The sequence below is a fragment of the Dipodomys ordii genome, unplaced genomic scaffold (assembly GCF_000151885.1).
Source record: "Dipodomys ordii isolate 6190 unplaced genomic scaffold, Dord_2.0 Scaffold1, whole genome shotgun sequence".
In the NCBI taxonomy this organism is placed as follows: domain Eukaryota; kingdom Metazoa; phylum Chordata; class Mammalia; order Rodentia; family Heteromyidae; genus Dipodomys; species Dipodomys ordii.
The window spans coordinates 38,859,654-38,880,491 of record NW_012267217.1 but is presented as its reverse complement, the minus strand read 5'-3'; the positions used below and the strand labels follow the sequence as shown (position 1 = coordinate 38,880,491).

At 44.0% G+C, this 20,838-nt stretch overlaps 1 protein-coding gene across 1 annotated transcript in view; it reads right to left on the bottom strand.

Annotated features, from left to right (window-relative positions):
• Nucleotides 1-20,838, bottom strand: part of Kiaa2012 (KIAA2012 ortholog) — a 111,579-nt gene that overhangs the window by 55,662 nt on the left and 35,079 nt on the right. The window contains exons 11-12 of the mRNA XM_013015155.1: nucleotides 20,306-20,403; nucleotides 4,364-4,449 (exon numbers count right to left, since the gene is read on the bottom strand). Of these exons, the coding sequence (XP_012870609.1) occupies nucleotides 4,364-4,449; nucleotides 20,306-20,403 (184 nt within the window). The remainder of the gene's footprint in view (nucleotides 1-4,363; nucleotides 4,450-20,305; nucleotides 20,404-20,838) is intronic.

Genomic DNA, 20,838 nt, shown 5'->3' with positions numbered 1-20,838 from the left:
AGGTGCTGGTGGCTCACATCTGTAATCCTAGCTCAGAAGGCTGATATCTGAGGATCACAGTTTGAAGGCAGCCCAGGCAAGAAAGTCCATGAAATATGTATCTCCAGTTTATCACCAAAGGGCCAGAAATGGAGCACAAAAGCCCAGGGACAGCACCCAGGCCCTGAGTTCAAGCCCCAGGACTAGCACAAAAGAAACAAAAGGAGACTCATGTTTTTTGGGGTTGTTTTTTGATGAGAAGAAAATACCAGTATTGGAAGGGTGATGAAATAGAAAACAGTAATTATGGATCACTGGCTAATGAAAGTTAAAACTTTTTTTATCACTTTGACAGAAAAAAAGCTAATGCTTTAAACTTTCATGTTGAGGACTCTCTGTCTCTCTTTTAGACTCCAACCCAACTTACAATGCAGTGGGTTGCATGAGAGCATCTGTCATCGTGAACTGAGTGAGCAGCAAGTCCTGGCTCCTTGGGAGGAGAGCAACTTGAGAATTTCAAGAATCCTTGGGTTTGTGAACCCCCTAGTGTCTATCCCATCTCAGGGCAAACTGAAGGAAACGTTCTTCAGACTACTAGTGTGTCTATAAGTAAAAGATTATAGTGCCCCACATCCACAAGTCAGCCAATGACAAATGCTGGAGGGGATATGGAGAAAGAGGAACCCTATTACACTGCTGGTGGGAATGTACACTTATACAACCACTTTGGAAAGCAGTCTGGAGGGTCCTCAGAAAGCTAAACGTTGACCTCCCTTACGACCCAGTCATACCACTTCTAGGCATCTACCCTGAACAACAGGAACCAGTATACAAGGGCACATGCACCTCCATGTTTATTGCAGCACTGTTCGCAATAGCCAGGATATGGAAACAACCCAGATGCCCCACCACAGATGAATGGATCCAAAAATTGTGGTATCTATACACAATGGAATATTATGCAGCCATTAGAAATGACAAAATAATGACATTTGCAGGGAAATGGATGGAGCTAGAAGAAATCATGTTGAGTGAGGTAAGCCAAGAGCAAAGAGACAAACGGTACATGGTCTCCCTGATAAGTGGATGTTAAATCCAAAATGTTAGGTGATACGACAAAATTAACAGGACTTAAGAAACAAAGGACTTTCACTCATCTGATCGAATCACTACTAATTAACCCCATGCTGCTGATCACATGTATGGTATATATGAGTACACCGGAGGGGAACCAAGAAGACAACACAGAACTAGAGGGAATCAGGGAAAAACATACAACAGTGGGACCCAATAGCTGCACAGGACATTGACCAAAATGAACTAAGCAACTTAATGGCGGTGATGGGAGGGGGGGAACAAATGGGAAAGAGGGAACAGCTGAAGCTATGCAAAACAAAAGGAATGTACATCCTACCCAATGTGGAAGAAATAACTGTATCAAAAAGCTTATAGAACTCATAAATGTTATAGACCGTGATAGACAATTTGCTCCAGGAAAGTTAGAATGTGTTTGTGACTTTAACTAACTGAGCATCACTATTCCACAATACTGTGAAATTTGGGAAATTATGTAATCACTTAATCACAATAATAATAAAAAAAGATAGGGAACTAATCCAGATGCCCCTCAGAAGATGAATGGATCAAGAAAATGTGGTATATATACACAATGGAATTCTATGCCTCCATCAGAAAGAATGATATTGCCCCATTTGTTAGGAAATGGAAAGCCTTGAAAAAAATATATTAAGTGAAGTAAGCCAGGCCCAAAGAAATATAGGTCCCATGGTTTCCCTTATTTGCAATAACTAGTATATGTCTGAGACAAACAGAAACTGTCAGACAAGTTGATGTTAGGTGAAATGAACCCCAAGATAAGGATTCAAATGTTTTTTTCTTTCTTGTGATTGTTTTCAACATATTTATAAGATGATTTCTTTGTTGCTTTGTATGTCCCTCCCCCAGGGTATAAGCCGTGTTTTCACTGTATTTGATGTTGATATAATTTGTGGAGGGGAAGGGAAAAAATAAACTGTTTAAATAGGGTTACAGGTGGACCCATTACAACAATGAGATGTACGAGACGTTATGTCGATAAACAAACTTTACAACTTTGGCGGGGTAGGGGGTGGTGTGAGTGGGGGTGGTTGTGGTAGGGGGGGTGTGGGTGGAGGGGTGGAGAGGGGAAAGGATGGTATGGGGAAGCAAAGGAGGAGGCAACAATGCTTGATAAGAAATGTACTCACTATCTTGCCCATGTAATTGTAACCCCTCTGTATGGTATTTTTACAATATTAAAAAAAACAAGAAATAAAAAAAATTATAGTGATTTATAAAACTTTTTTCTGGGCTAGAGTGCTTGCCTAGGTGGGAAGCCCTGCGTTCGATTCCTCAGTGCCATATACACAGAAAAAGCCAGAAGTGGTGCTGTGGCTCAAGTGGTAGAGTGTTGGCCTTGAGCAAAAGAAGCTCAGTGACAGTGCCCAGGCCTTTAGTTCAAGCCCCAGGACTAGCAAAAACAAAACAAAACACAAACAAACCAAAAAAACTGTGTTGGGGGAGAAAGTGAGAAGGAGAGAGAGAAGAAAGAGAGCAAATCAACCTATATTTTGAAATATAAAACATGGAGGGAGAAGGTGTGGCTCAAGTGGTAGAACACCTGTCTAGCAAGCACGAGGCCTTGAGTTCAAACCTCAGTACTCGCCTCTCACAAAACCCAAGAGCTACTGCAGATGCCTCAAGGAATACACACCATAATATACTTTTTTTTTTTTGGTCTGGTCGTGGGGCCTGAACTCTGGGCCTGGGCGCTGTCCCTCAGCTCTTCAGCTCAAGGCTAGTGCTCTATCACTTGGCCACAGTGCAACTTCCGCCTTTTTTCTTTTTTGCTTATGTGGTGCTGAGGAATCGAACCCAGGGCCTCATGCATGCAAGGCAAGCGCTCTACCACTGAGCCACCTTCCCAGTCCCATAATATACTTTTGTGTGTGGTGGTCCTGGGGCTTGAAATTAGGGTCTAGGTCTTTTCCCTGGGCTAGCACTCTACCATCTTGAGCACAGCTCCACTTCTGGCTTTTTGGGGGACTTGATCGGAGATAAGAGTGTTAAAGATTTTCCTGCCCAAGCAGGCTTCGAACTGTGATCCTCATAGGTCAGTCTCCTTAGTAACTAAGTTTACCGGTATGAGCCACTGGTGCCCGGCTTCAGACCACAATTTTGATACATCACCACTACCACCGCAATTATTTATCACTTCCATAACTACCACCACTATCACTATCATCTTCTTCACTAAGGAGCTTTTATTAAGAGCTGCTTTGATGCAATTCTGATGTGTGAGAATGAATAAACTGAGGTCACAGTATGTGCTGGAGGACGATGGTCAGGGTCCATGCAAGGGCCAGAATCCCCAGAATTTCTCTGCTTACAGAGTTTGTGATTGGCAAGGTTATGATTATGCCTTTTCCCTTACTTTTGCAATCTCTAGCAAAAAATAGTTCCCTCCAGCCAGCTTTGGCTCTGGCTCAGCCCTCCGTCTGTAACTTCCTGTTACAATGGCAGCTTTCTCATACAGGATTCATTGCTGTCTCCCCCAAATAAGCAACAAGGAAGACCACACACATTTCCCTGATAATCAAAGACTATTTTTAGGCGTGAGAGTTTCTATGTAATCATTCTTTCCCCTTTGTTTGAAGCAGAGGCAGCCATACTTTTGGGTAGAGGACAGAGACAAAGTTTTAGCTCATATGCATCTTTCTCCATGGGGAGAAAGAACTTGAAAGAGGCAGAATTAGCCTTAGCCCTCCACTTAAGGTACACATTGCAGGGCTTTCTCCAGACTGCTTCCCAGTGTGTGGTTGTGCAGACTGAGTTGTGCACACCTGTGGGAGCCAATATCCACCCCATGGTCATGGGGATTGTGCAATGTGTGATCTGCAGACACCACTGAACATTCCTTCAACTGTCCTTTGTAACCCAGCTAAGCTCAAGCCCTTGGTTGGAGTTGACATCTATGATATTTACACTTAGATCACATCATACTACGCTGCCCAGGAGTAGCTCATGAGAAGTCCACAGCTCTCAGGCTTTCTTTTTTTTTTTTTCCCCAGTCCTGGGGCCTGAACTCAGGGCTTGGGTGCTGTCCTTAGGTTTCTTTTGCTCAAGGCTAGCACTCTACCACTTGAGCCACAGCACCACTTCAGGATTTTTCTGTGTATGTGGTAGTGAGGGATCCAACCCAGGGCTTCATGAATGCTAGACAAGCCACATTCCCAGCCTCTCTCAGGCTTTTGAAGATGTGCATTCAGTACATCTGGGGGCGACATTGAGTGTCTCTGAAGGTCTAGATAGGAAATAATCTATGATATGGAGAAGTCATGGTGACTTAGGGGAAATCTTCCCTTTCAGAAGATGCTGACTGTTTGGCCCTTCTTCATGGCTGATATGTGAATGGACAGAAAGATTTATAGGCTAAAAAAATAATAAGGAATTTTACCTAAGAGTATGAAAGCTTGAAAACAATCCATTTTTCCCTTCTTAAGAACTCAAAACAGAGTGGATGCCTTGAGGTTTAAGCCCCTCAAGGGATTGGATGGTTCAGAGAATCTATAAATGCCATCCTGGAGAGAAGGTTGGTCTAGGATTAAAGCAACCATAAGGAAAACATTGTTCTTATCCAAGATGTTTATGGTGATGCAGGCCTGTGATGCTGATTCTGAGACAGAACATTTGACAAAGCAAGAGCATGAAACAGTTAATGTGTGCCACATGCTAGAAGCCCAGATTTGAACAGCAGATGCGGGGTGGCATTGGGGGGTTGGGGGGGGAAGGGGGAGACTCAGTGTGCTCAATCACTGACTGACAGACAAGCATGAGGCACCCAGTCTTCAGCTGTATCCCCATATGAAGGGTGGATTGGACCAGGGCAGGGAGTAGGGATTTTAGCCTAAAAGAGAGACAGGCTTTCACACAGCTCCTGATGAAGTTATTTTGCAATCTGTTAGAGTCACCTGGGGTGAGAACTAGTCTCATAGCGTTCCTTGTCAGTCAGAATAAAAACAATGTCATTTTAATGGTGGAAAAAAAGAGAGTGACAGATCTGAGACAGACAGTTTAGGGGAGAGATAATGAATGGCAAGAAGACTAGTGAAGTGGATCTTAAATGGAGAAAGGAATTGTTTCTTTTTCTCTCCTTCCTTCCTTCCTTTCTTTTTTTTTTTTTTTTTGCCAGTTGTGCAGCCTGAACTCTGGGCCTGGGCGCTGTCCCTCAGCTCTTCAGCTCAAGGCAAGTGCTCTACAACTTGAGCCACAGTGCCATTTCTGGCTTTTTCTGCTTATGTGGTGCTGAGGAATCGAACCCAGGGCCTCATGCATGCAAGGCAAGCACTCTACCACTGAGCCACCTTCCCAGCCCTTCCTTCCTTCCTTCCTTCCTTCCTTCCTTCCTTCCTTCCTTTCTTCCTTTCTTCCTTTCTTTCTTTCTTTCTTTCTTTCTTTCTTTCTTTCTTTCTTTCTTTCTTTCTTTCTTTCTTTCTTTCTTTCTTGTTGTGGGGCTTTAACTCTGGGCCTGGGCACTGTCCATCAGCTCTTCAGCTCAAGGCTAGCTCTCTGCCACTTGAGCCACAGCACCACTTCCAGTTTTCTGAATGGTTAATTGGAGATAGAGTCTCACAGACTTTCCTGCCCAGGCTGGTTTTGAACTGCAATCCTCAGATCTCATCGTCCTGAGTAGCTAGGATTATAGGAGTGAGCCACCAGCACCCAATGAGAAAGAAGTTTCCCCCAAAATGGAATTGTGTATGAGTACCTGCGTACATGCGAGAGACATTACCCATTGTTAGCTCCAACTCCTTTCATTTCTTTCTTCCTTTTTAATTCATTGTCTCCTTACCCATCATACATGTACCAGAGTGCAACCTCGTGGTCAGTTTACCTCTCAACGCTGAGTGCATACACAGCCACAGGCTTATTCAGAACTCAGGCAGAACCCACAATCTGGGATTCTGGGACCCAACAGTGGAGAGGGGGAGGGGGAAAGCCATAATTAGTGTTAATTGTTGACCCTACAGTTCAAGAGAATGGAAAAAAAAATGAGAACAAACATTAATTATTGAATAGGGACCTTGGAGACAGACACTGTGGATTAAAAGGAGAGAGATAAATTGCATAATGAATGTTAATTTTCCCTCTAAGAATTGAGTGGTCGGGTGGTTGAAAGGGAAAAAGGGTTAGAAGAGTTCTGAAAGAGAAATGTCCTTGTGTGGGGATGGGAGAGTGGAGATGCTTACAGAAACACTTTCCAGCCCTGCTGCCCCCCGCCCTTGGCCTCCTCACTCCCAATACTCTCAGGGTTTTTCCTCACAGCTCTTTATCTACCACAGTTGTCTATTCGGAAGTTCAACCATTTCCCTTACAGCTCATAAGCCAGAAACCAGCCATATTACATTTCCGACAAGCCAGGAGGCAGGATCCTGGCTTTTTTTTTTTTGGTGTTGATGAGAATGTGACTTGAAATGAGAGCGCTCTCACAAATGCAGCCATGGTGCTGCTGCACAGGCGCAAACGCCAGGACAGCCATTGTTTCTCAACTACAATACAAGAGCCACAAAGGACCACTCCCCCTTCAATTTTTTTTTTTCTTAACTGAAAGTAAAAACAGAATAACGGTCATTGTAACCAGTTTTGTTGCAACCAGTCTGGTTGCAGAGCTGGTTGGCAGCCCCACCTCCAGGCAGAGGGCCTGGGGACCTTCTATTTTCACACTGCTTCTGTCTGCCAGCGACCTTGTGCCCGTTGGCTGTTATCTGGGTGATTCTGCAGTAGCTGAGTCTTCTGCCGCTTCTCTCACCTGCTCCTTCATGCTGGCATGCACCTGGGGTTGCGCGATGTCTCTCCTGTAGCATCTGTGATTTTTGGTTACCTAAAAGGTAGCATTTCAGCTCTATCCTGGCACACAAGGCTTTACCTGCTCTAGCCTTTCAGTCCTGGCTCCACTCCACCGCCCCCCCCCCGCCGCCCTCCCCCCTTCCCTCCCACCATGAAGCCCTGTCACCCAGTCCACTCACACCTGGCCACTGCTCTTTTCTCACATGTCCTCTGTGTCCCCACCTCTTTGTCTTTATTCATGCAAGTCCCTCAACAGGCTGTGCTTCACCCCACTTCTGCTTCTCTACTTTTCAAAGGTCAGTGCAAATAGAGATTGCTGTGTGAAAGCCCTTCCCAGTCTCCTATGATAGAATTAATCACTTCTCAATTACAGACTCATTCCTATCATGTGGTAGACTTGTTCATGAATGGATTTTCCACATGGACTTGAGATCTCTGAGGCCTGCTGCTACAGGGCCTGGCTTAGATTCTTGGGCAGAAGGGGCTGGAGATAAAGAAAGCATAGGCCTGGAAAAAACCCCATCCATGCTCTTACCAGGTAAGTTAACCTCCCAGGTTCCATCCCAACAATCCTGTGAAGTATTTTCATACCCAGGTCAGGGCCAGAGAGTGTTATTTCAATGTTAACATCCTTCCTTATGCCTTGCAAATGCTACGTGTCAGGATAATGTATTGAAGTCATCAAATAGACATGTAATGGGCTTTCTCTCCTTGGTCCAGTGGTGTTTCACACTGAAATGTGTGTGTGTGTGTGTGCACACGCGTGCGCTCGTGCGCCAATTCTGGGGCTTGAACTCAGGGCCTGGGCACTGTCTCTGAGTTTCTTTTGCTCAAGGCTAGCACTCTACCACTTGAGCCATAGCACCACTTCTGGCCTTTTCTATTTATGTGGTACTGAGGAATTGAACTCAAGACTTCCATGCATGCTAGGCAAACACTCTATTACTAAGCCACATTCCCAGCCCTCACATTGAAATTATACTTAATACTTTACAAGATGGAGTACAAGCATAAACTGGCTTGATTTTCATTGGCAGCTATTATAGTTGTATTAGGTTAAGGTACAGGATAAACAGCTGTAACAAGGTGACCCCAAGTTAAACATTTAGATTTCTTTCACCAGAGGTGAATGGACTGATCAGAGTGGCTCTCTTCGATGAAGCTATCTGGGTACTTGGTTCTGTATGTCTTACTGCTCTATCATCCCCATAGTATAATCCTCCCCATACTTAAAGCACAATCAAATCCCAGGCCAGAGGGGGGGGGGTCAGTGAATAAGGAAATGAACTGGAAGTTGTCCACATTACTTCCATCCATATTTTGTTAGTCAAAACTTAGTCACGTAACAGTACTTAGCTACAAGGATACTGGGAAATAAAATATTTATCTAGATATTTATATGTTCAGTTTAAAGTTTATGATGAGAATTCTATTAATAAGAATTATAAAGGAGGGCTGGGAAGGTGGCTCAGTGATAGAGCGCTTGCCTTGCATGCATGAGGCCCTGGGTTCGATTCCTCAGCACCACATAAACAGAAGGAAAAAAAAAGCCGGAAGTAGCACTGTGGCTCAAGTTGTAGAGCACTGGCCTTGAACTGAAGAGCTGAGGGACAGTGCCTAGGCCCAGAGTTCAGGCCCCACAACCGGCAAAAAAAACCCCCCAAAAACCCCAAAAAAAGAATTATAAAGGGACAAGGAACAAGAGAGTAAATAGAAGTGTCTATGATCAAAGGACATTATGCAACAAAAACAAAAAAACAAGAAGTACATGTGATATATAAAATATATATAGGCAAAAAAAGTCATAAAGACTGCTTGGCTCATAGCTGTAATGCTAGCTACTCAAGAGGCTAAGATATAAGAATCAGCGTTCAAAGCCAGCTTAGGCAGCAAAGTCCATGAGACTGTTAGTGCCAATAAATGACACAAAAGCTGAAAGTGGCTGTGGATCAAGTGGTAGAGCACTAGTCTTGAGCAAAAGACGCTCAGGGATAGTGCTCAGATCCCAAGTTAAAACCCCAGGACTAGTACACTTTAAAAAAAACCTATAAAGGTTGGGCACTGATGGCTCACTGCTGTAATCCTAGCTACTCAGGAGACTGAGATCTGGAGCCAAAAAATCTGAGAGACTCCATCTCCAAAGCAACCAGCAAAAATATGGGCTGGGGAAGTATTGTTCAAGTGGCAGAGTGACAGCTGAACAAGAATGAGCCCTTGAATTCAAACTCCAGTACCATCAACACCCATGTCATAATGAAATCCACTATTTTATACAATTAATAAACACTCTGAAAGTGTTTTATTTTATTTTTATTTTTTTATTTTTTTGTCGGTCGTGGGGCTTGAACTCTGGTCCTGGGTGCTGTCCCTCAGCTGTTCAGCTCAAGGCGAGTGCTCTACCACTTGAGCTACAGCGCCACTTCCGGTTTTCTGATGGTTTATTGGAGATAGGAGTCTCACAGTCTTTCCTGCCCAGGCTGGCTTTGAACCGTGATCCTCAGATCTCAGCCTCCTGAGTAGCTAGGATTACAGGCATGAGCCACCAGCGCCCTGCTCTGAAAGTGTTTTAAGAAAGACGACTTTAAGCTGGGCACCGGTGGCTCACACCTGTAATCCTAGCTACTCAGGAGGCTGAGATCTGAGGATCACGGTTCAAAACTAGCTTGGGCAGGGAAGTCCGTGAGACTCTTATCTCCAATAAACCACTTAGAAAACTGGAGTGGCACTGTGGCTCAAATGGTAGAGTGCTAGCCTGAGCTAAAGAGCTGAGGGACAGGCCCAGAGTTAAAACCCCATGACCAAAAAAAAAAAAAGAAAGAAAGAAAGAAAAAGAAAGAAGACTCTGTGTGTGTGTGTGTGTGTGTATGTGTGTGTGTATGTAACTTGAGCTTCAGTTTTTGCCTCTGATCCTTATGACTTAAGGATCAGAGACAAATTGATTTATCGAAAAGGCTATCCTTCCTTCCTGTGTGGAGTTGCTTTGGAATCTTTGTCAAAGATCTAGACATATTTTGTAGGTCTATTTCTTCATTCTCTTTTGAGATTCTGTTCTTAATACATACATATTTAAAATTAGATGTTAGTCACTTGATGATAATCTTTTTTTTTTTTTTGGTGCCAGTCCTGGGTGCCAGTCTTTGGTCAAGGTCTGGGTGCTGTCCCTGAGCTTTTTTGCTAAAGACTAGCACTCTATTACTTGAGCCACAGCTTCACTGTCTGACTTTTTTGGCTCAGTTGGAGATAAGAGTCTTACAGAATTTCCAGCCTGGCTTGGCTTTGAACTACAATACTCAGATCTCAGCCTCCTGAGTAGCTAGGATTAGAGGCAAGTACTACTTTTTTTTTTTTTTTTTTTGTCATGGGGCTTGAACTCTGGGCCTGGGCACTGTCCCTGAGGTCTTCAGCTCAAGGCAAGTGCTTTACCATTTGAGCCACAGCACTACTTCTGGTTTTCTGATAGTACAGTTTCGGGCTGGGAAGGTGGCTCAGTGGTAGAGTGCTTGCCTTGCATGCATGAGGCCCTGGGTTCGATTCCTCAGCACCACATAAGCAGAAAAAAGCCGGAAGTGGTGCTATGGCTCAAGTGGTAGAGCGTTAGCCTTGAGCTGAAGAGCTGAGGGACAGTGCCCAGGCCCAGAGTTCAGTCCCCACGACGACAAAAAAAAAAGATTCTTACAGTTTCCTGCCTGAGCTGGCTTTGAACTGTGATCCTTAGATCTCAACCTCCTGATTAGCTAGGATTACTGGAGTGAGCCACTGGCTTAGTAACTAATTCTTAAATAAGTTATAAACTTATTGTTATCTCTTTAAAGCTACCTCATGGTTGTCACTATCTCTCTTGGATGCTCTCTAATTTTATAGTAATTAATATACATTTCTCCAAAGTAAAGTAAATCCAGGTCAATATTAATACAAATATATACACGGATATTTTCTTGTAGAATGCTATTCTATGAGTTGTTTGGCAAGGGCTTAAAAGATTAAAAGAAGAATAGTGTGTATATGAAATCTGAAGTGGATTAGAAAAGAACCTGCATTTTCTTAGAGGAAAAAACCAAAAGAAGAATAGCAGACTAGATACCTGGGAACAATTAAAGTCTCTACTATTTGTAATTTGAATCAACATTTATGGGCTGTCTCTGTAAATACCAACTGTGTTTTCTGGGTAGTCAGAAATAGATGAAGGGGATCTACCTACATGAATGTTAAACCTAGAGGAGGAAAAAAGAATAGCCCATAGAGAGTACATGGCAAAGGCTAGGCAATCATGCATGGCACCCCAGGAGGCAGCAGGGAACATGGCTGCTGTGGACAGGACAAATATCACTATGAGGGGAGACTTCAGCTGGTGTTTGAAGCCTGAAAACATGGACAAGAGGGACTAAAGGTGGTATGGTGTAATAGAAGAGCTCTGACCTAATTGGGTGCAGGAAAATTGGATCTGAGCCTTGAGTTTGCTATATCAAAGTTGTATATGGCTAGACACCTGTAATCTTAGCTACTCAGCGAGCAGAGGTCAGGAAGACCATGATTCCAGGCCAGGCCTTGCAAAAAAAGTTTGTGAGACATCATCTCAACTGAAGAGAAAGCAGAAAGTGCTGGTATGTGCCTATCATCCCAGCTCCAGCCAGAAGCATCAAATAGGATTGTTGATCAGGCTGACCCTAGGGGAAGTCATACAGTGGTGACGATGTCACCTTTTTAGCTAAATATAAGGCTGGAAAAATCTTTGTGTTTCTGAGAATCACAGGAGGTTTTCATCAAACGAAAGGAGGGAGCATCCTTAGTATGTGTACTGAGGATCTAGCTCTCTCTTTGTAGCTTTCTACACAACACCTAATGTGGCCCAGGAGCCCTTGCTGGTTCACCAAGGTAAGAGAAAGGATCTTGCTTCTTTGAAAAGACTGGAACAAACACAGCTGCCACAGCCAGCTTTTCTGTAACCATTTCTACACCGTGGTTCATGTGACAGATCCAATTTAGTCCTGTGCTTGGAGACTGGAGATTGGAATCGCTTATAATCACTGGTCAGGGTTCAGGGCAGAGCAAAACCACCCAGGTATTTGTGGGGGGAGAATCAGGATTACAGGGGTGTTGCAGCGACTGCCTATCCTCATGCTCAGTCTTTGTAAGTTTAGGGCCAGCCATCAGTAGCCACAAACGTGGACATTCCTGCCTCATTTCTGCTCTCCACATCTCATGCAATCACACCTAACTGGCAGAATGTAATCTGTTGCCAATCCTGTAGCTACAAAGGTTATCTGGGAAGTGTAGTTTTTAGCCTTCTAGTGTTTGTAGTACAAGAAAGCCCACTGCTTTCCAACCCATAACTAGCCATACTTTGTTTTATCCAAAATTTGACTGATAGAAATGGTAACATCTGCCAACATTATTTCTTATGGGTTATTAATAAACACTGGACAGAAGGAACAAGGCAAATTATTACCACATGAGCCTCCTTCTACCTTCTTCTACTCTTTCCACCCAGAGATGGATGTATTGCAGATTCTTTGATTCAGAACTGATGTTTAGAGAATGAAAAGAAGAACAGTCATCAGTTAATGAATGGCTGAGATCCTGGTTCAGGATTTAGCTACAGACCTGCCTCCACTGAGAGAGTCTCCTTGGGGAAGGGCATATTTAGAAACACACACTGTTAGAGCTGGAAGGAACTGTACAAATCATCAGCTTAGCATTTTCCAAAGAATGTTCCAAAAGTGATTTAGATTCACATGATGCTTTGGAAGGGGGGAAAAGCTATTCAGTGGTCAAAAAAAGTTTGGCAAACAGTGCATATCTTCATGTCAAAGAACTATGATGTGAATGAACAGTTGAGAGACTTTACAAAGTCCTATACAAGGAATTGCTTTACTCAACTCGGTCCCAAATATAGTTGACCTCAGAATTCCTCTCTCTGTGCAGGCTGCTAGTTAACCTTCTGTGGTATCGACATGCACCTGGGTCTTCACTGAGAGGGTTCCATGTAATGCCAGTTTCTGTTTTGCCATAGGAAGAAGCTGAGGCTTAAAATAGTAGAGTGTTTGCTCATGATTACAGCAGTCATAGGTAATAAAACCCAAGACTTGGACACCAGTCCAACAATTCTTTCCTCTTCCTCACATGACCTCAGTCTAAAGGAATTCTTTAAATCTTTGGGGATCATCTTTAAGACAATAGCAGCTAAGAGATAGGCTACTCAAGGGAAATCATACTTTGCCCAATATCCCACCAGCATGGAAGGGTTCTTTTATTCATGGGGGCCCTCAACCTACATGATCACAAATGACAAATGGGAAAAAGAAAGAAAATTGCCAATAATCAGTGTGTATGGGAATCATCAGGGAGATTCTTGGACCCATCCATGTTCTGTTTACCCATACCATCTGGAAATGACACTAAGTATATTGTTATCTGTTAGTACAAAACAAGTTACTCTAAAAGCTAGTGAGATAAAACAATAAACCTTCATTATCTTTCCCACAGTTTTGGTGGGAATCTTAGATGGTGGGAATCTTAGAGAGACTTCTCATGAGGTCAGGGTCACAATGTCAACCTGGGATGTGGTCATTTGGAGACTTTACTGGGGCTGCAGAACAAGCCTGAAAAATTTATTCTGCTGTCAACCTTACGTCAGACGGTGATCAGCTTTCTCTGGAAAGAATAGTCCAGGCAAAGAGAAAGCCACAATTCCTTTATGGTTTGAACATGGTTTTCCCTTCCAAAACTCATAGTGAAATTTGGTCCTCAAAATAATGGTACTTATGAGGTGACAGGACCTTCAAGAGATGTTTGGGTGATGAGTGCTCAGCTTGACTAGGATTAATGCTCTCTCATGGGTCTGGGTTTATTCTCTAGAGTGATTGAGTTCTCATGCTAAGGGGACTTTATCAGTTACTCTGAGAGTGCCCCCCCCCTTGTGGGTCTTGAACTCTGGGCCTGGGCGTTGTCCCTCAGCTCTTCAGCTCAAGGTTAGTGCTCTACCACTTGAGCCACAGCGCCACTTCTGGTTTTCTGAGTGGTTTATTGGAGATAAGAGTCTCATGGACTTTCCTGCCCAGGCTGGCTTTGAACCGTGATCCTCATATCTCAACCTCCTGAGTAGCTAGGAGAGTGTTTTTTTGTTTTTGTTTTGTTTTTGCTGCTGCTGCTGTTGTTGTGTGTGTGTGTATGTGTATATGGTGCTCAGAAATGAACATGTCTTATTAGCTGGCAGTCTGCTTGCATCAAGATCTCCAGCTTTATTTATTTATTTATTTTTGCCAGTCCTGGGGCTTGAACTCAGGGCCTGGACACTGTCCCTAGGCTTCTTTTACTCAAGTCTAGCACTGTACCACTTGAGCCATAGCGCCACTTCCAGCTTTTTCTGCTTATGTGGTACCTAGGAATTGAACTAGAACTTCATGCATGCTAGGCAAGCACTCTACCACTAAGTCATATTCCCAACCCCTCCAACATTTTTTTTAAAGGTTATTTTCAGTTAGCCTTGTACTTTCAGACTGGAGCCAGGGCTGGGAATGTGGCTTAGTGGTAGAGTGCTTGCCTAGCATTCATGAGGCATTGGGTTCCATTCCTCAGTACCAGAAAAGGCGAGAAGTGGCATTGTCACTCCAGTGGTAGAATGCTAGCCTTGAGCAAAAGAAGCTCAGGGACAGTGCCTAGGCCCTGAGTTCAAGCCCCAGGACTGGCAAACAAATGAACAAACAAACAAACAGACTGGGGCCAGCCTCAGACTACGGTTCTCTTTCCTATGGACTCCCATACAGCTGGGATGGCAGACCCACAGCACCACACCTAGCTTAGTGTTGGAGTGATAGTGGGTTCTTAAAAAATGAGTCTGTCTCTCATGTTTTCATCCTTTTGTATTCACTTGATTCCTTTGCTGCACTTCTACCATGTTACACTGCAGCCTGACACACCCTAATCAGAAGTTGAGCAGGATCTGGCTCTGGTCAGGCTTTCTAGCCTAAGTTTGCTTTCTCTCTCTCTCTCTCTCTCTCTTTCTTTCTTTCTCTTTCTCCTTCCTTCCTTTCTTCCTTCCTGTCTTTCTTTCTTTCTTTCTTTCCTAAGAATTGAACTTACGACTTTGTGCTTGCTAGCCAAGTGTTCTACCACTTGAGCCATGCCCCAGCCCTGTTTAGTTTCATTTATTTTCTGAAAGGGTCTCTCACTTTTGTCTGGGCGGGTCTCAGACCGAGATCTTCCTACTTCTACCTCCCACACAGTTAGCATTACAGATATTCATCACTGTGCCTGACCAATCTCTATGGATCACCCAATCTCAAGTATTCTGTTCTGTTATGGCAGTAGACAGTGGACTGAGAGAGGCTCAATCTTGGAAGTCACACACCATCACTTCTGTCTCAGGCAGTGTGAATTAGAAGTGAGCCACTGTGTCCAGAGAGTTAAATTCTTTCATGTGAAGGGAGACGTATCAAGGACTATGTGGCCATAAGTTAAAAGAGTTGCAAGGGGGAAGGATCCTCATTAAATGACAAACATCCAAACAACCCAAGAAAGAGTTTGGGAGTAAAATTCCACTTAGGATGATAATAAATGTTATTTAGAAGCTAAAAGAGACCAGAAGTTTAAATTTATGTGGATCCTAAGTCTCAACCCTGGCAGAGATATCTTAAACAACTTCTTCTTCCTCTTCTTCTTCTTCTTCCTCCTCCCCCTCCTCCTCCTTCTTCTCCCCCTCCTCCTCTTTCTTCTCCCCCTCCTCCTCCTTCTTCTCCCCCTCCTCCTCCTTCTGTCATGGGGCTTGAACTCTGGGCCTGGGTGCTGTCCCTCAGCTCTTCAGATCAAGGCTAGCACTCTACCACTTGAGCCACAGTGCCACTTCCAGTTTGCTGAATGGTTTATTGGAGATAAGAGTCTCACCGACTTTCCTGCCTGGGCTGGCTTTGAACCTGGATCCTCAGATCTCAGCCTCCTGAGTAGCTAAGATTTACAGGCATGAGCTATGGGCACTGAGCTGTTTAAACTTCTTGTAATAAAAAAAAAAATCAAAAAACCAATTTCTGAATAAAAGAAATTCTGAGAGAAAATGTTTATTGCTGGCACTATGACTAGAGAATAGTTAAAGGATTTGTTATCAGTGTATGTAATTCAGAGAACATAGCCAATGTTTTGACTTGCAACCTTCCCAGCCTGACTTTTCCTTTTTTTTTTTTTGCCGGTTGGGGGCCTGAATTCTGGGCGTGGGCACTGTCCCTTAGCTCTTCAGCTCTACCACTTGAGCCACAGCACCACTTCTGGCTTTTTCTTGTTTATGTGGTGTTGAGAAATGGAACCCAGGGCCTCATGCATGCAAGGCAAACATTGTACCACTGAGCCACCTTCCCAGCCCCCTAACTTTTCCTTTTTTAAGCCTTTGAATTTTCTATGTGTTGCAGTATTCCAACATGATAAAGAAGATTGAATTCCAGCTCCAGTCTTTACATCTTTTTCCCCCTGAATATTATATTCATCTCTATGTTGTCTGAACGCAAGCTAGCATGATCTAATTGCCTAAGAATTTATTTCCAAATAGTTGTTGACAGAGTCTGAAAGTCTCAGAAAGATCAGACAGATCATATTCCTTCCCTAGGAATTTTTTATTAAGGAAATAAAAAAAACACCCCAAACTCTATGATCCCCAAAGAACTTTCTTTTGTGGCACCTGGGGTATTCAGTCAACCAACAGGCATTTCTTGGACATATGATAAACAGAAGAAGGACTCATCGTTGGAAGCTGAACAGAAAACAGATGCAGATAAATACTACGATTGCCAAGGTGGAACTGAATGAAGGCCTTGAAGCTGTATCTAGGCATTTGTATGGGATGAGGTGAATTTACTCAATAAAATGTCTCTGGAAAGATTAATGTAAAGCTGTTCTAAATTTCTGTGGGTTATTTGGACAAGAGCTTTGAGAGAAAAGAATGGAGACTTCACCAAAGGGTTGGAATACAGTGGGAGATGAGACTGGGAGAAGAGATTGGAGACACAGATCAAGATGGATTTGAGGATTGGGATATAGCTCAGTGGCAGAACACTTGCTTAGCATGCCCAAAGGCCTTGGGTTTAATCCCTGGTACCAGAGAAAGAGGTTGGGGTGGGGGGACGAAGAGACGGGGGGTGGGGGGAAGAAAGGGAAGGGGAGAGTTAGTTGAACAAACCAAGCTTCAAATCTGTTTGGGTTGGAGGAAATCTTTGCAAAAGGAAATATTTTTGAATCAGTATACTGCCTTTCAAATCAAAGCAGACTAGAAGGAATGAATCAGCTCCTCTACCCCCAAAGACTTTTCAATTTAGTGGCACTTAGAAAGCTGGACTCTTGTAGGGAGATGTGGGTTTAAAATCTTTCTCCACCTTCCAGGGCACCATTCAATCACCATCAAGACTGAAGGTCAACCAACTCTGTATTGGAGGAAAGACTAGACAGAGACTAGTGACTGACTAACTGACCAATGAATTGATTCATTTTGTTCGTTCAATAAGCACACAGTGAATAGCTTTTGATTTGAGAGAAAAGTAGGATTCAAGATAATGTCTATGGGCCTGGGAAATGATGGTAGGCAAGTACTCCTTTATTCAGCACAAGTTTCATAGCACAAGTTTGTCTCTCTTGTGGAAATTATTGAACGACTTTCAATGACTGTTGACCATGACACTGCTCTGTACCTGGCAGGGACTGTGCTAGGTGCCAGGGAGGGGACAGAAATTGTTTATAGTATTACATTGGCAATGGTAACAACGAACTTAAAGCCTCAATATTCCCTCTCCTGCTTCTTGCCTTTGCTTTGTTCAAAAAGAAACTATTTCTTCTGGAGCTGTGGCCAAATGTGTAGCAGGTAAACAAATTCACATTTGCTTTCTAGCTGTGCCAAACTAAAAGTCCCTATCACCTCACCCCTGCCCTCACCGGTTCAGAACTAAGATGCCCTTCCTTCCTTCCTTCCTTCCTTCCTTCTTTCCTTCCTTTCCAGACCTGGGCTCTGACCTTAACTTTTTCAGTCAAGGCTAGAGCTCTACCATTTGAGCTACATATCCACTAAGACTTTCACCAACTTTCCTGCCCCAGCTGGCTTCAAATCTCTATCCTTAGATCTCAGCCTCCTGAGGAGATAGGATTACAGGTGTGAGCCGCCAGAGCCTGGCTAGAACCCAGATATATATCTATATAGATATACTATATCTACATATCTATATCTGTATGATATACAATATATAAACATACAGATATATAATATGTCATATCTGTAAGGTCCATTCCTGGACAGCGAACAGACCTCGCCCAGTACCTGCGTTACCTAGGCAACTGGGACACCTGGAAGAGGTCACATCTGCATCTGTCACATCTTAATCTGATGTGGCCACACCTTTCTCCCACCTGATCCCAATTCCCTTTACCTGGACACACCCTTCCCCCCCCATATAAGGCCTAATCCGGGGCCAGATGGCCTCTTTTGCCAGCCTCGTGGAGTGCCAACCTTGCCTGGTCCCAGCAGGTCTACTGAATAAACCTACCCCTTACCTGAATACCACGTGCGTGGTGCAAACCTAACAATATCTGTATCTATTATCTCTCTGGATATATATATGTATATATATATATACAATACATATACATATATATATATATTTATATATATAGTGTGTATGTGTGCATGTGTCCTGGGGCTTGAACTCAGGGCCTGGGTGCTGTCTCTGAGTTTTTTTGCTCAAGGCTAGTGTTCTATCACTTGAGCTAGAGGTCCACTTCTGTCTTTTTTTTAGTAGTTAATTGGAGATAAGAGTCTCATTTTCTTCCCTGGGCTTGCTTTGAACCATAATCTAAAATCTCAGCCTCCTGAGTAACTAAGATTACAAGCTTTAGCCAAAATATTGGCTAGACACAAATTTGTTTGTTTTGTTTTTTGTCAGTCATCGGGCTTTAACTCTGGGCCTGGGTGCTGTCCCTGTGCTCTTCAGCTCAAGGCGAGTGCTCTAGTGCTTGAGCCACAGCGCCACTTCTGGTTTTCTAATGGTTTATTGGAGATAAGAGTCTCACGGACTTTCCTGCCCGGGCTGGCTTTGAACCGTGATCCTCAGATATGAGCCTCCTGAGTAGCTAGGATTACAGGTGTGAGCTACCAGTGCCTGGCTGGCCTAACATTTTTTTTTTTAAATATGGAACGCTTCACGAATTTGTGTGTCATCCTTGCGCAGGGGCCATGCTAACCTTCTCTGTATCGTTCCAGTTTTAATATATGTGCTGCTGAAGCGAGCACGACCCAACATATTTTTATGCCCACCTCCTGGTATAACCCAAATGGTGATGGAAATTCCTTTTTTTTTTTTTTTGTCAGTCCTGGGGCTTGAACTTGGGGACTGGACACTGTCCCTGAGCCACTTTTTTGCTCACTTGAGCCACAGTGCCACTTCCAGCTTTTGCTGTGATTAATTGGAGATAAGCATCTCACAGACTTTCCTGTTTGGACTGGCTTTGAACCATGATCCTCAGATCTCAACCTCCTTAGTAGCTAGGATTACAGGAGTTAACTACTGGTGCCCAGGCTGATGGAAATTCAGTTTACAATTTACGTTTTGGAAATCCATATATGAAGTGGGTACTACCATAGCAACAGACAGGGCTGTCCAATTCAGTGATCAGGGGAGGGGTCAGTCCTCGCACTTTAGATGAGGAACTGTGAGCACAAGAAGAAGGAGGGACTGACCCCACATCAGCAAGCGACCGGAGGACAAGTCAGGGCTACTCACATCTCCTTGCTCTGATTCCAAGTCCTATTAAGCCAGTCGTACGTGACTTAACCCACTCAGTGCTTGCAGCTTTTAATCTCCTTCATCAAGGGCCTGCTGGCCGCACCACTCATGCATGCACATATGATGGTTTCTGGGTGGTTGACACTCATCACCCTCTGACTTCATTTCTTTTTTTTCCTTTGCAAAATGGCTCTTGCCCAGAGCCAGCATCTCTCTTCCAAAAAGTTAGCATGCCAGAAGGGGTTTTGGAAACTGCTTTGCTATCTGTCAGGAGCCAGATGATTCACAGCCGTGAACCAACGCACATAACAAGGATACCTGATTTCATTACCAATTAGCCACCTCCACCTCTGCAGGGTGGTTGGAAAGAAGAGAAGATGCAGTGTTTAGTTTGGGCAAATACCAAAAGGGCTTTATCATCCTCATCAAGGCCTCAGCGTGGCACACTAGACTTCTTCCAAGCCCTTCTGCTGGAACTCCTGTCTCCAGATGCTTCAGCAAGAGGGAACTTGTTACTTGAACATAGGGTTATTGTGTCTGAATGACAGAGGCACCTCTGTGTCAGCGAGAGGCAAGAAGCCGGCTGCCTCGTGTCTGATTTTAATGATGTCTCTGCTGCTGGGAAAGTTTGGGAGCTGCAGGTAAATTCTTCCCCTTTGAAAACAAGGTTAATCCAAATGACTTATCTTACCTGCCCCCAGAGGAATTGCCTCTGTGTGCGTGGGCCTCGGGAGGGACAGGCAGCTGTTTTCTTCATTTGGATCCGACAAGTAGTTGGGATCTCTGGAATCTTCTTAAAAACAAGCAGAAGCATGGGCAGTGTTAGCCTTGGTGCAGGTGAGGGAGCTTAACCAGGACCTGGCTCCCCTCCTCTGAGTCAGCATGTACCCATAATGCTATGATCAGGTGCCTGCCAGGCCTGTTTCTGGGGTTTGGCAGAACAGAGCCATTGTTTAGGCCTTGTCCTCTATGCGGGGCAGCCATAAGCCTGGACTATGCTTTTTGGAGGAGAAGGGGGCAGTTTCCTGTACTGGGGTTTGAACTCAAGGCTTAGGCGGTATCTCTTAGCTTTTTTGCTCAAGGTGGGCACTCTACCATTTGAGCCACGGGTCCACTTCCAGCTTTTTGGTGGTTAGTTGGAGATAAGGAGTTTCATGATCTTTCTTTCCTGGGGTGGCTTCACACCATGATCCACAGATGTCAGCCTCCTGAGTAGCTAGCGCCACAG